Source organism: Cucumis melo, chromosome 4 (assembly GCF_025177605.1).
Source record: "Cucumis melo cultivar AY chromosome 4, USDA_Cmelo_AY_1.0, whole genome shotgun sequence".
Lineage (NCBI taxonomy): Eukaryota > Viridiplantae > Streptophyta > Magnoliopsida > Cucurbitales > Cucurbitaceae > Cucumis > Cucumis melo.
In genome coordinates this window covers 11,233,173-11,247,036 of record NC_066860.1, presented here as the reverse complement: position 1 = coordinate 11,247,036, position 13,864 = coordinate 11,233,173, and the positions used below count along the sequence as shown (strand labels likewise).

At 36.6% G+C, this 13,864-nt stretch overlaps 1 protein-coding gene across 1 annotated transcript; it reads right to left on the bottom strand.

Annotated features, from left to right (window-relative positions):
* Positions 1-325: 325 nt before the first annotated feature.
* Positions 326-916, bottom strand: LOC103495035 (zinc finger protein 11-like). Its single transcript, XM_008456457.2, has one exon. The coding sequence runs from the start codon at positions 914-916 to the stop codon at positions 326-328; it is 591 nt and encodes a 196-aa protein (XP_008454679.2).
* Between the last annotated feature and the right edge of the window lie 12,948 nt (positions 917-13,864).

Below are 13,864 nucleotides of genomic sequence, written 5' to 3'. Positions count from 1 at the left end.
GAGAGAGAATGAAAAATGAAAATAGGTAATAATAAATAAAAGTCACATGCAAATTTCAAAAAATAGGAAGAGAAGAAAGAGAGATTCATTTGAATGATTTCATCCAAACCCTTTTGTTTGTTTTATGAGGAACAAGGTGAGAAGATCAAAGTGAAAAAACTTCACAATATTTTCCATTATAGAGTCAAAATAAAACACAGGTGACTGCTCAATAACAGGGGCAGCTAATGCCAAAATGTCAACAAGTTCCCATAAAAAAAAAAAAAAAAAAAAAAAAAAAAAAAAAGGTTCGTAGAAAACTATAACAAAAATTAGACATACAAATTTAAAGATGCAGTTCCAGATCAAGATCCTCATTATTTGAAGAAGCATCTCCCAAACTCCCCATCTTCAACTCTAAATTAACCAAACTTTTCTTCTTCTTTTTGAAAACATGAAGAACTTGATCAGCGTCATCACCAACATGTTCTTGATCATCGTGGGGAACAAATAATGAAGAAGGCTTGTAATTATTGTTCCATGAACAACTTCCAATTTCTTTCTTGTCTTGATCTTGTAAGGAAGAACACAAAGAATTTTTATTCGATGATGATCTGAAATTGAAACAAGATGGTGAGAAATTAGGAAAATTAGGGTTAGGGCAAGAATAATAATTATTATTATAATTATTATCAGACACCCAAGAAGGCAAAAGTCTCATTCTTGCCCTATCCCTTCTATGAACATTCATATGCCCTCCAAGAGCTTGAGCTGATTTGAATTCCCTCTTGCAAAAATTACAACCATAATTTTTTGCTGGCCATTGAAATTCATTGCTTGAAAAAGTTCCTTCTTTTACATAACCCCTTTGTTGCTGCTGCTGCTGCTGCTGCTTTCCATTGTTGGTATTGTTGCTCATATAAGCTCCATTATCCATCGGCTGTCCTTCAAACTTTTTTTCTTCAAAACCCTGAAAATTAAAACAATGTGAGGATCGAGTTTTAAGGTGTGAAAAAATAATGATGAATTGCGTACTTTTTAGAGAAAGAGATGTAAGAAAAAGAAAAGGGTTTTATTAGGCATTCAGGTGTACTAACAAGGAGATGTGTGGAGCCATATTTGGATATTCCTTGGCCAACACAATTAGGAAACTTAAGCATGGCAGTGAAGTTCCTTTTTGCCAATTCAAGAGGGAAGGACCGGCAGATATGTTTATTATTCCTTATTAATTGTGTTACTACACACCTCCCAAAAAAAAAAAAAAAAAAAACGAGTGTTAGCACCGAAAACTCACACGCTCTCCTTCGTCGTTGGAGGTCTTCTCTCGTTCTTCGAGCTATCTTAGCTTGTATGAGAGTTACCCAGACACTAGTATGGCACCGAAACGCTACCACACTGACATCTAAATTAGTTCAACCTAAGCACAAAGAAAATAAGACTAGAGCTCTCATTTGGATTACTTATTTTATTCCCTCACGGGTTGTCAAATGGGCTTTTTATAGTACCCTAATTCAATTAACATTTGCCTCTAGTTACATGTAACGTTTGCCAGTGTCAAGGTGGTTACAACGCTCGAAGTTGTAGGACACCAAGGTCGGGCTCGACTCAATAATTATTTCCCAATTCCTACATATTTTGCAGTTTGGCCGGTCAAATCTGAACATGAAAAATTTTTCTTTCTTCCTTTTGGGACTATTGTTTTCCCATACCGCTTCTAAATATTCCTTGGGCTTGGACCTTGTTTGGGCAACTATAAAATAATAATAAGTCAATAAACAACTTGGTTATATATATCATTATTTGAACATATAGATTTAACGATAAATTTATTTAGTGACATGTGTGTTAAGTATTAATGTTGGATCTATAATATGTTTTAAGTGAGGATGACAGTGAGATTTGATTCTTAATTTATTTTAGTTCTAGTAAAGAATTTATTTCCATTTAAAGTGCGACAAACTTACCAAGTTTGTACCCAATCTTTCTTTTGCTTTTATATAGGGATGAAATTATGGAGCAAAACTGTGGACTTGGATCATAAAAAGTTTGGATACAAATAAAATGTATACCTCTAAATTTGGGGCGATTAGACAAATGACCTAGAGTGACGTTTATGAAAAATAGCCAAGCATATTTTATTTTTCTTTGAGTAAATGGTCAAGTGATTAATTCTATTTCTATTTAAATCTTAATAATAGACAAAAACACACCTTTAACTTAATCCCTACAATCATGCTCATTTCTAAAAAAAAAAAAAAAGCTAATAATCCAAAACAAAAGGTCAATTTACTTACATAGAACAAAACATAAAAATATTTATGTGACGTTGGTTTTGAATTTCCCAAATTTTTCATAAATATTTATGGTTCATTGTTTTTTCGTAAATTTCAGATTTGTCATCGTTGGTTTTCGAATTTTTTGGGATGAGTATTGAATTCCTGTACATCTTCTCTTCATATTATTACTTCTCCTTCTTAAGATTTCTTCATTTTCTCATCTAAAATTTCTTCCTTCTTGGTCATCTCTCATTTTCTTCTTTTTGTACACAATCTTGTACCAAATCCAAACGACCGTGTACCAATATCTAAACGATTTTGGTAAAAGATCGTGTACTCAGATCATTTAGATTTGATACAAGATTATGTACCAAGATCATTTAGATATTGGTACAAGATAGTGTACCAAAGCTAATTGATCTTGATACACGATCTTGTACCAAATCTAAATGATAATGGGACATCCTATGTAAAGAGTTTTACATAAGATAGGTGATTGATTCAATATATAGGTTGGACTTTAAACCAATTGTTTCAATAGTGGAGCAGTAGGACTTAAGGAGCAAGATGTAGTGTAAGGGTAAAAATTTGATCCCAGTCGACATTATGAACTACATGTGAATGATTAACTTATTGATCATGGTTATATTAAATCGACGCAAATATATCTATAGTGAGAGTGCAACTACAAGACTTTAGTGGAATGACCTATTAGTTAATGAATGTTGATTAGCTCGATTTAAAAATGTTTAGCCAGTTAATCTCGAATCATTGGAGCCCATAATCTATAGGTCAATTAGGTTCCTTTGCTAGTTCATATGGAATAAACTTAGAACAGTGTGATGGAATGATTAGTTGAATTGTTCGATTTAGGTGAGGAGAGAGAAATGGACAAATATATGTAATCATATAGTCGTTGGGTATCAGATTAGAGATAGAGCTTTATATCTAAATGAGATTTAAATATTAAAAATATGAATACATATTCATGCTCAGAAGTTCGAAAACGATGTAAATAGTCAAAGTTGTAAAAAGTCAGAATGTTGACTTTTTTACTTTGAAAGTTAAACTTTGACCGTCGATATATGCAAATGTAATTTGAATCTTGAGAAAATGAATGCGGATTCATGATCGGGAGATCGAAACATCAAGTCATGCAACCAATATAAGTTCAACACGTTGTCAGTTGTCATTTGAGATTAGACATTTCCTTCAAAACGCTAACCTTATCTTCTTAGAATGCTCAATGTGTGCCTTATCGCAAAAAACTTAGGTGCATGAAATTCTCCCCATGTTACTACATAGCTCTTCACATTAAATGCATGCTTCTTCCTCGCCAGCTAATCGTATCGTGTCGCCTTGCCTTAACGAATTAAGCACTTATCGCAAGCATTTCCTCCTCGTGTCATTGATAACTTGTAGAAATACAAGTTATTATATCCTTTTAGATAGAGTAATGAAGCTAAAACACGTAGTAAAAGTATCAAAACGCATAATTTATGTTGTAAATTCATAAGTATTTGGAAATGTGTTGTACATAAGTCTCCATACCTGTTTTACAACATTTTTAGTGTTTTAGCATAGGGATAGAAATAAAAAAAAAACTAGCTAGTAAATCGCAGAGGATCTCGCACATGAGCTACACAAGAAGAGCCCGTCTGGCAAGTATAACTTCTAAGCAAGGAGCTACGTCATCACACGAGGAAGGTTCACTAGAAGACAAGAATGGTAATTCGAGTTGATATGACTTGAAAAGGCTGCAATAAGCGTTGACATAATCAGAAGAATAGAAGTTTCCTGCCGAAAATTGTCTATATGCAATCTCTTTCTACACCAAGCAAGGTGTGCCTAAATGGGCCAAACCCTAGAGAAGGGTTGAAAGGAGTAGCCTTTTCAACGTTTGTAAAAGTATTCTTCTTCTTTTCCAGTCAGTTTGTAAGTGGGAGCTTAGAGTTTGAGTAGAGAAGATGTTGCTTTTCATTTTCCCTAACTTGTAACGTTCATTTATATACTTTCCATTTTAATATTTCTTTGCATTGTATTTGACCATATTATATGGTGGCCTAAGATGGCTTACATTCTTTAATATATTGCATATTTTTACTTTCTCAATCTACCATTTATTTACTGTTCATCTATCAATGTGTTATCTGTAGTTTGGTTTTGTGATAAGTTCTTGATAAGAAGCTAAGCTTATAACGCTTATCGAATTAGTTGAGTTATAGTCAACACTTGGCAAGTGCTTATACCAACTACCCGAGAGGGCAAGTAGCAAGGACATGGCTAACACGTGCAAGGAAGAGTTTAGAGATAAACTCCACCTTGACAAGATAACTTCCATCATTTATATCCCAAAAGGAGAAAAAATGTGGGTATTAGGCGTTGAGAGGTTGTTACCCTTAATAGAGAAGTTTTATAAGTTTAGTCATGTGCATCCCGAGAGGCAAGCAAGTGTGGCATTTAAGACACCAAGAGGTGCTTGCCTTAATCATAAGCTAGTTGTTTGAAACATATCGCTTCAAGGCTCATGTATGGTCTAAACCCTGGTAATGTGGAGATTTCCTTCACTTTTTATTATACAAGCTGGTTCACAATTACATCTCGCCTCCATATTTATCCCCTTTTGCAGATTCTCTAGTGTAGATAAGTAGATATAGTTTAACTTACACTTCTTCATAATGTATAGATAATTCTTTTATACTGCCTACTTGAAGAGTGAACTCTAAAACTAAGCTTTGGTATCAATTCCTTATGTTCGACCCTGGATTACCCAAGAAACCTATTGTTTCGCTTATACTTGAGCAAGCAATAGGAAAACTTTTTACTCAATGGGACTTAGTAATTACATGAAAATGCGAGACATAGAGGGCATACAACATGCCATGACCATATCTCATCGCACAACACTGCACTAAACTCTAAGTCCCAAGCATAAAACCCAACAAGTTTTTGGCGCCGCTGCTGGGGATTTGACTTTTCAAATTTAAGAACAAGATTTTACTTTGATTTTGGGCAAAACACTTGATTCTAGTGAATTACGCGTTCATCTGAAGATCGCATAAAGAGTTTCATGGTATGAGAGTAATATGTGCTTGCGTTAACTACCCTTAAGGTCAAGTGCATCTTTCGGTAAGTGACAAGAGAAACCTCAATGGACGCGTGTAATCATAAATGAAGCTGAGAACCTCAAAATGCCTAAAATCTAGAATGTCTAATTTGTTGAATTTAAGAACCCTTATGAAGGCATCAAAGAAAGTGTCCATGCAATCAATTAAATAAAAATTTTGTCTTAGCTGACTATGCGATAAAGGGGAAGAAAATGATCATTTGAACTTTGCTATTAACGGTTGGCAGCAGAGGCTTATTGCCATGAACGATCGTGATGCAGAGAGTATAAAACAAATAATCAAGGAAGTTTAGGAGAAAAGAACGCGGGTAGGATGGCTATGTAAAGCACAATGCGATGAGACCACAGTCCTCCTCACCCAGGACCTGAACGCATGGATGCTTTTGTAATGTATAAACTTTCCCTATCACTTTTACGTTTTGCATCTGTAATTTTTTGTATATTGATTTGTGTTTTATATATTTGTAATTATTTTGCTTATAATTATTCCATAGTTAGAATTTAGTGCCTTTTATTTTAGTATTATTCACAAGTTAGGAGATGTGATTTATGTCGCATATTCATAAGGCTAATCAGGTAAAGCTTTAAGCGATGAAACCACTTCGTGAGAAAGGAACTGTAGCAAAACGCATTATGTGTTTTCATCTTCTTGCAAAGTGAGTTGAGTGGAAGGGTTTTGGGTTTTGGGGAAATCCTAAACGATTCATTTCTTTTAAAAAATTCAAAATTTAAAAGTAGTGATTATATCACCATAAAAAACCCAAAATGTCCGTGTCAGACCATCACTTCACATTTATAACGTGTGACGTTAATTACACGGCTAACCAAAACCCTAACTATAATTAACGCTATCTATAAAAACCCTTTCAAATCCCAAAATTAAATTTTTTCACCACTCGAATCTCTCAAACACTCAATTTTTCTGCAGCTCTAAGATCTCTGATCATCTTCTTCAGCGAACTAAGTAATCTCTTTGTCCTCTTAGTCTTTACATTTCACTTTATTTCCTTATTCTTTTCATTCATCATGTCTGTAAATTAAGACCTCTCTGCCAAGTCAAGTTATTTCGGTGAAGAGGCTGAGAAGACACACTCCGATGGCCTTGTGACAGAGCAAAAAATAAAGAAGAGAAGGTGTTAAAAATGATTGTTATGAATGGTGTGGAAGTGAAGCTGCCTGAGGACAAATTGGAACATTTCCTGGAAATGGCCTCTGAAAAGACTACAAAGAAAGAAAAAGGAAGGAAAGAGCACGACGATAAAGAGAAGACAGAGGGAACGAAGATAGAAAGAGAAAAAGGGAGCAGAAGACAAGAAGAAAAGGCTGGAGCGAGAAGAGAAAGAAAAGAAGGAGAAGCTTAAAAAGGAGGAAGAAGAGAGGAAGAAGAGGGAACGAGAAGATGAGAAGAAAAAGAAAGAAAAGAAAAAGGCAAAAAGAGAAAAATTCGATAAAGAAAAAGAAGACGAGAGGAAAAAGAAAAAGGATGAGAAGAAGAGGCAAGAAGAAAAATGGAGGAATTTTGTGATGAGGCACAGGAAGAAAATGTTCGAGAAGAAGGCACCTTCTCGCCAATTATCGAAACTAAATTCGAGAGGGTGCTGAAGAATGCCCATGAAAAGACAGAAAAAGTGAAGTATGGACTATTAAAGATAAAGGTAAAGCCACAAGGCGTTAAGACCTTAGCTGAAGAGAATCTAGAAACAAAGCTACGGGGGCGGGAAGAGCTCCTTAGCAAAGTAGACAAGGTAACTCTCCCCTCGGAGAAGAGTAAAGAAAAAGAAAATGAGAAAACATTTTGATCAATGAAGAGTTTGAGATATAGATCGAAGAATTAAGTCCTTTGGAGGGTGAGGTATCAAAGCTTAAAAAAACAAGGCCACCATGAAAAAGAAGGCTTTGAGGGAACAATTTGAGAAAAGGCGAAAAGAGAAGGCAAAAAGCAAGCCTCATAAAGACGAAAAAGGGCAGAATGAAGAAAGTGAGATGGAAGAGCCATCTCTGGCAAAAGAGTCAGCAAGTTATTTACAGTAAAGAAGGACTCTATCTGTTTAAGGGTAATATGATTGAGTTCCTCGTGCCCCCCATTTGGGCACTCAAATGGAAAAGATTATTTCAAAAGGAGAATAAGATAAGACCTGACGTAGTGGATTTGTTCTACAGAGGGTATATTAACGCAGAAGAACACTACACAGAGGTAAAAGGAAAAATGGTGGATTTTGGGCTTGAAGCAATTAACGCGTTATTCGGGTTGGACAATAATGAAATCAGACATCTCATTTTCAAGAGCCCTAAAGAACGTGACTTGCAAGAAGTTTTGGAAAAAGTTACTTGGCCAGGGACTAATAGGATAGAATGCCAATATGGAAGTATCAACTTTTCCTACATAACTTAAACACAAAGGTAAGTGTTTGGTTGGTGTTCATTAAGAAGAATATCATGCCAAATCGCCATGACAGTACATTTCAATAGAGAGGATCATGTTTTTATATTGCATCATGATGGAGATCCTAGTAAATGTAGGCGACATAATTTGCCAGCATCTAATAACATGGGTTAGGCATCCTTGCGAGGCAAAGCCTTTCTCGAGTCTCATTGAGCAACTCCACATCAAGTGTAAATCCCAAACGTTAAGGAACTTGGATTTTTCCAAAGAGTTTGGGAAGATGATTCTAAATGAAGTAGAGATGGGAAATTAGGCTTGAGTAGTGTCATTGTAAGTATGTCATGGTAGGTAGGAAGAAGGAGAGTTGAGAAGGAATGGTTTAAAAAGAAAAACGGAAGTTAGTGGAAAAAAGGAAAAAAATTGGCCAAGTCCATGGCCTAGGCGTTTGGGGCATGGTGACTAGCCAAAGGATGAGAAAATAACCTCTAAAGAGGTTATTTAGGCAAGGTGATGGTGCTAGGCAACCAAAGATAAGTGTTGGTGGTGGTATGGCCGAGAAGGATGAAGAAAACCTCTAAGAAGTGCTAGGCGTTTGAACTAGGCGAGAAGACATGACTTTGAGGTTAGTTGGAGCGTTTTGGTTTGGCGAGAACGCTTCTTTAAAGGTTAGTTTGACATGCCTATGCAGAATGAGGTTGTGGGCTTGTCAAGTGAGGTTAGCAAGGTGTTTTTCTAGATGTTTAGTACTTTGGCATTTCAGTTAGACGAGATGATAAAGTGGTAGAGTCGGTGAAGTCTTTACAGGTGTCATGTGCATGCTTAGGTTAAATTTCGGCTAGTAGGCGCTGTCATGAACTTTTCATGCAAAGCTCAATATAAATAGGTCGCTTCATATTGGAATTGCTCTCAAATTACTTGTGTGTTTTTGCTTAAATGTGTCTCAAAAGTTCAAAAATTACATCTATTTTCTAAGTTGGGGCAGTTGGTTTAATTTAACAAAAGGAAGCTTGAGTTTTAGTTGAAATAAGGACGAAAGGTCATTTTCAGAGAAATTCTTGGCAGTCTTTACTTCAAGGAGGCTACAAAACACAATACGTTAAGTTGTTGGCTAATATTTTGAGGTGAGAAATTTAAGACAATTTCCAGCACGTTTATAGAAGGAATTATTTTCATTTGAGTTCTTAATTTTAAGATATTAAGCTATAAAGGAAAGTTAAGGTTCTGGCAAAAAATTTGGAGTTCTGGGCAATGAGGGTGGTTGGCCGAGTAGTGTGTTGTGTTAGGGGAGATGGGCATTGAAATTTTGTTAAAGAGTTTAGTGAAGGGATAGTGGGTGTGATGGACACACAACCCATATACAAAGTAAGCTACACGCAACCCTACGCGCGACCAGCATATGAACAAGTTTGTAGGCGTGGAGGGCCACGCGAGAAGCATGTGGCGTGTGCAACAAGGCCTCTTGCGACATTAGCATGCGCAAGGCCTTGCTTAAAGTTTCCCAAAATACCAAAAACATCTTGAAAACACCCATTCGGCATGGTTGGTGCATAAGGGTGGGAGATAGGTTTCAAAATTCTTCAGGAACTTTAGTCATTTCTAAGACTTGGAAATAAGACTTTTGTATGGAATAAACAAGGATATATTTAGTATTAAACTTGCCATGTTTTGAATTTAGAAATATTTTCATAGTGAGATGTACACGATAAGAGTAAACCCTAAATAACGAATAAAACTTACTCATGTTTTAAGAAGCTTAGAAGTACAAGGAGGAAGGTGAGTCTATAAGAAAGAATTGTGCTTGGGGACAAGCATGATATGGAGTGATGCTTGAGGACAAGCATTATTCAAAATTTGAGGATATGATAAGTGTAAAAGTAAAAGTTATTGTAGCCTTTTAGATAGAATAATAAAGTGAAAACGCGTAGTAAAAGTATCCAAGCACGTAGTTTATATTGTAAATTCATAAGTATTTGAAAATGCGTTGTACATAAGACTCCATATTGTTTTACTGCATTTTTTGTGTCTTAACGTAGGATTAGAAACAAAAAAAAAACTAGCTTATGAATAGTAGAGGATCTCGCGCAAGAGCTACAAAAGAAGAGCCCGTCTAAAAAGTATAACTTCTAGGCGAAGAGCTATGTCATCACGCACGAGGAAGGTTCATTAGAGGATAAGAATGGTAGTTGGAGTTGATGTGACTTGACAAAGGTTGCAATCATCGCTGACATGATCAGAAGAATAGAATTTTCCCATCGAAAGGTGTGCCTAAATGGTCCAAACCATAGAGAACGATGGAAAGGAGTAGCCTTTCCACCATCTGTAAAAGTATTCTTCTTCTTCTCTAATCAGTTTGTAAGTGAGAGCTTAGAGTATGAGTATAAAAGATGCCACTTTTCATTTCCTCTAACTTGTAATGTTCACTTCTATACTTTCCATTTTTATATTTATTTGCAATATATTTGTTCATATTGTACAGTGGCCTAAGGCCTACATTCTTTAATATATTGCACGTTTATACCTTTTCAATCTACCATTTCTTTATTGTTCATCTATCAATGTGTTATTTGTAGTTTGGCCTTGTGATAAGTTCTTTATAAGAAGTTGAGCTTATAACTCTAATCGCCTTAGAGCTATAGCCATCGCTTGGCTAGCGCTTATCATCAACTACCCAAGAGGTGCTTAGTTCTAGCTTGGTGAGATAACTTTCATCATTTATATCCTGAAAGAAGAACAAGTATGGATATTAGGCGCTAAGATATTTTCACCCTTAAAAGAGAAGTTCTATAAGTTTTATAAGTGAAACCTTTTAGAAATATCTCGCTTAGTCAAGCTTAGTCATTTGCATCACGAGAGGCAAGTAAGTGTGGTGTTTAAGACACCGAGTGGTGCTTGCCTTAATCATAAGCTAGTTGTTTGAGACATATCGCATCAAGGCTCACGCATGGTCTAAACGCCTATAATGCGGAGATTTCCTTCACTTTTTATAATACTAGTTAGTTCGTAATTCCACCTCGCCTCCATATTTATACTTTTTTGTAGATACTCGCGAAGATGGACAAGCAAGTTGAGAACTTGGCAGTGGAAAAAAAGGTTGTAGAAAACCAAGAGGTGGACCACCTAGAGATTGTGGCGGCAGAGTTTGAAGAAGAAGTAGCGAATATGAGCCCATTGGAGCCAAGGCTCTCACCTGATAACCTAGGGCTAAGAGTTGCCACCACTAAGAAGACAAAAAAGGCAAAGGCTGAGACATCTAGACCTGAGGATGTTTAACAAGGTGGAGAGATAAGCGCCAAAGAATTAAGAAAGATACTTGAAGTTGAGAAGGGATTATTCCCATTTAAGGGCATCTTACAAGTCTTCCTCCACGAACAAATTAAGGCATTTAGGTGGAGTAAGTTCTTTGAGCGAGACATCAAGATTAGACTGGATGTTGTGGATATGTTCTACACGACCAAGTTTCATCCAGTCGACCTTTATGCGACGGTGGATGGAGAGAGGATTTCCTTCTGCGTGGAGGTGATTAATGAGCTTTATGGATTATCCAATGAAGCGGAGTACCAGGGCATGAATTAATCAACCATCCAGCAAAGGGTATCGCCAAAGAGGTCCTTAAAACCACCACATGGCCATGCACGAATTAGGAGAAGACGTCAACTAGAATGCTTCAACTATACCCATATTAGCTAGCCACTTAAGCCAATGTGTGGTTGTTTTTTGTGAAGAAGAAGATCCTACCTACGCGACTCAATAGTACTGTACCTTTCGAGTATGCCATGATAGTCCACTAGTTGCATCATCACTAAGTAAATGTTGGACCTGGGCACAATGATCCAAGGGGCTCTCCTCGCCTAGGTGGAGAACCCCAAAGGCACCAAGCCTTTCCCATTTACGATAGAGAAACTCTACTTCAAGTATGTACCTTCCCTAGCCCGGTTCCCACAGACACACATGCTAGATGGGCGATGCAGCCAGGCGAGGCTCAACAAGGTGATTACCTTCCATTAAAATAAAGAAGAAGAGTGTCACCTCAAGACTGTGGAAAAGGACAAGACAAACGAAGTAGGAGAAGAAGAAAAGAATTCTCTACTACTGTCACCACTAAAGAGGATGACCGCATCAACCCAAACCCCTCATGATAAGAAGATTAAGGTTGATTCGACCAAAGATAAAGCCTCTCTAAGTAACCCTCCTCGCAATAGAAAAATCACTTCCAAGCAAAACCACTTGAGAAGCCCCTCTCCTACTCCCAAAACACCACAGACTCCTCTTCCCCACCGCCTAAAAATGAGGATCCACCACCTCCTTCTCCAAAAGAAGATACCCCTCCACCTTCTTCCCCACCAAAGAAACTCTTTGCCATCCTACCACCTCAAATTAACCCAACACCACCACCTCTACAAAAATCCTCCATCTCCCAAGTTAGCGAAGTCCTCGCTTGACTGTGAATCCAACAACCACCACTCCTAACCCATTGCCAACATCATCTCTGTCGCCTTCTCATTCCCTACCTTTACTTAACAGTGAACTCTCTCCCCTTTCAAAAGACCAAACCTCTCTCCCATCTCTAAAGACCAACTCCTTTCTACCATTAAAAGACTCTTCGAAGCGACGAACCAATGTGTCACCCATCCATCTCTCACCTTCCCACCAAAGGCTTAAAGACGAAGATTCCTTGCACCCAGACCTCAACGTCCCAGTTATAGTTTTATCAGAAGGGAACGCGACAAAGAAGGACGCAACAACTTTTTATTATCCGCTTGAATTAGAAACACGAGTTATGGTTGATGACCCAGAGTCCAAAGAAAAACAACTTGTCCTTAGCGTAGCTGGCAAGACAAACTCGTTCGCGCCAAAATACCTCGTTGTTAATGATTCCTTCGTAGAAAGTGAATGCGAGGATCTTCATAGGTACATTTTGGAAGCACTGTCATGAAGCCCATGGTAGACTATTTCAAACAAGTGTTGACTAGGCAGTCGTACCTCAACAAGAAAAATCTTGAGACGACCACTAAACTATTAAGACTCCAAAAGGATAATGTAGAAATGAAGGAGCAAATGGCTCAATTGTCAACCACGATCTCCAATCTTACAAACCTTGTCATAATGAAATTTGAGTTGATGAGATAGATGAGGGAAAGACATGATAAGCAGTTTCAGACTTCCATGGAATACAACTATGCGATATTTGTTCAACGTCGTGTGCCTTAGCCTTTCATCCCACCAGAATTGGAAACACCCTTCCCGTTTATCCACCAAGCCCTGGCGCTTCTAACCCTGCCAAGAAGATTAAATTTGGGGTATTTTCATTCTTATGTACTTTTGTTATTTTTGCCTTGTATTCATTTTTGTTCTTTTGTAATGTGTATGTACATTTACTTAATCCAATTCAATACAAGTCTATATCTTCTCCATTTATGCGTTGTGTTTTTCTTGTCCCTTGCAATCAATTTTTAATTTTTTGCATTGTATCTTTTGCTGTTTCACGAGGATAACTTCTATGATGAAAATTATGCTAACTTTAAATTAACTTGCTCTGATGAGGAAAACTTCCTAAGTGAAATTTACCTAGTAAATATTTTTTTGTAGTCTTTAGGCGAGCAAGCTTTAACTGAAACCTCTTTTGTAAATTTTTCTAAGTTCATCTTATCATTCACTTTTTCGCAATGAGGATCTTTTTGCATTCTAAATTTTGTGGTGTGCGAGGTCCGAACTAAACCATTCAAAAAATCAAAGAACTTTTCATTTTCAAGTAATTGTAACTTAATTTTCACAAAAAAAAAATGAGAAAAAATAAAAACTAACTTATTCTTTCATTCTAAATTCAATTGAAATAATAACTCCTATGTTGCCGCCTCTCCTCAAAAATAAGAAGCAAAGCTTCAAAAATCTGAGAGGAAAAGTAAATAAGTGGCGATAAGAGTTATAGTTGAAGAGAGGAACGAACTCACAGACTACCTATGATTTCTCACTCAACGCATAACGTAAATAAATAATAATAAGATTTTTTTGTGAGAAAGAAAAGAACCAAGAAGTTTTGGAACAAAAATCATTTCGTAAAAATTAAAATAATATTTTTTGGAAATGAAAAAGGAAATTTTG

Excerpts from the sequence above, each read along its gene's own strand:
- LOC103495035 (XM_008456457.2), bottom strand. The coding sequence starts at position 916 with ATGGATAATGGAGCTTATATGAGCAACAATACCAACAATGGAAAGCAG.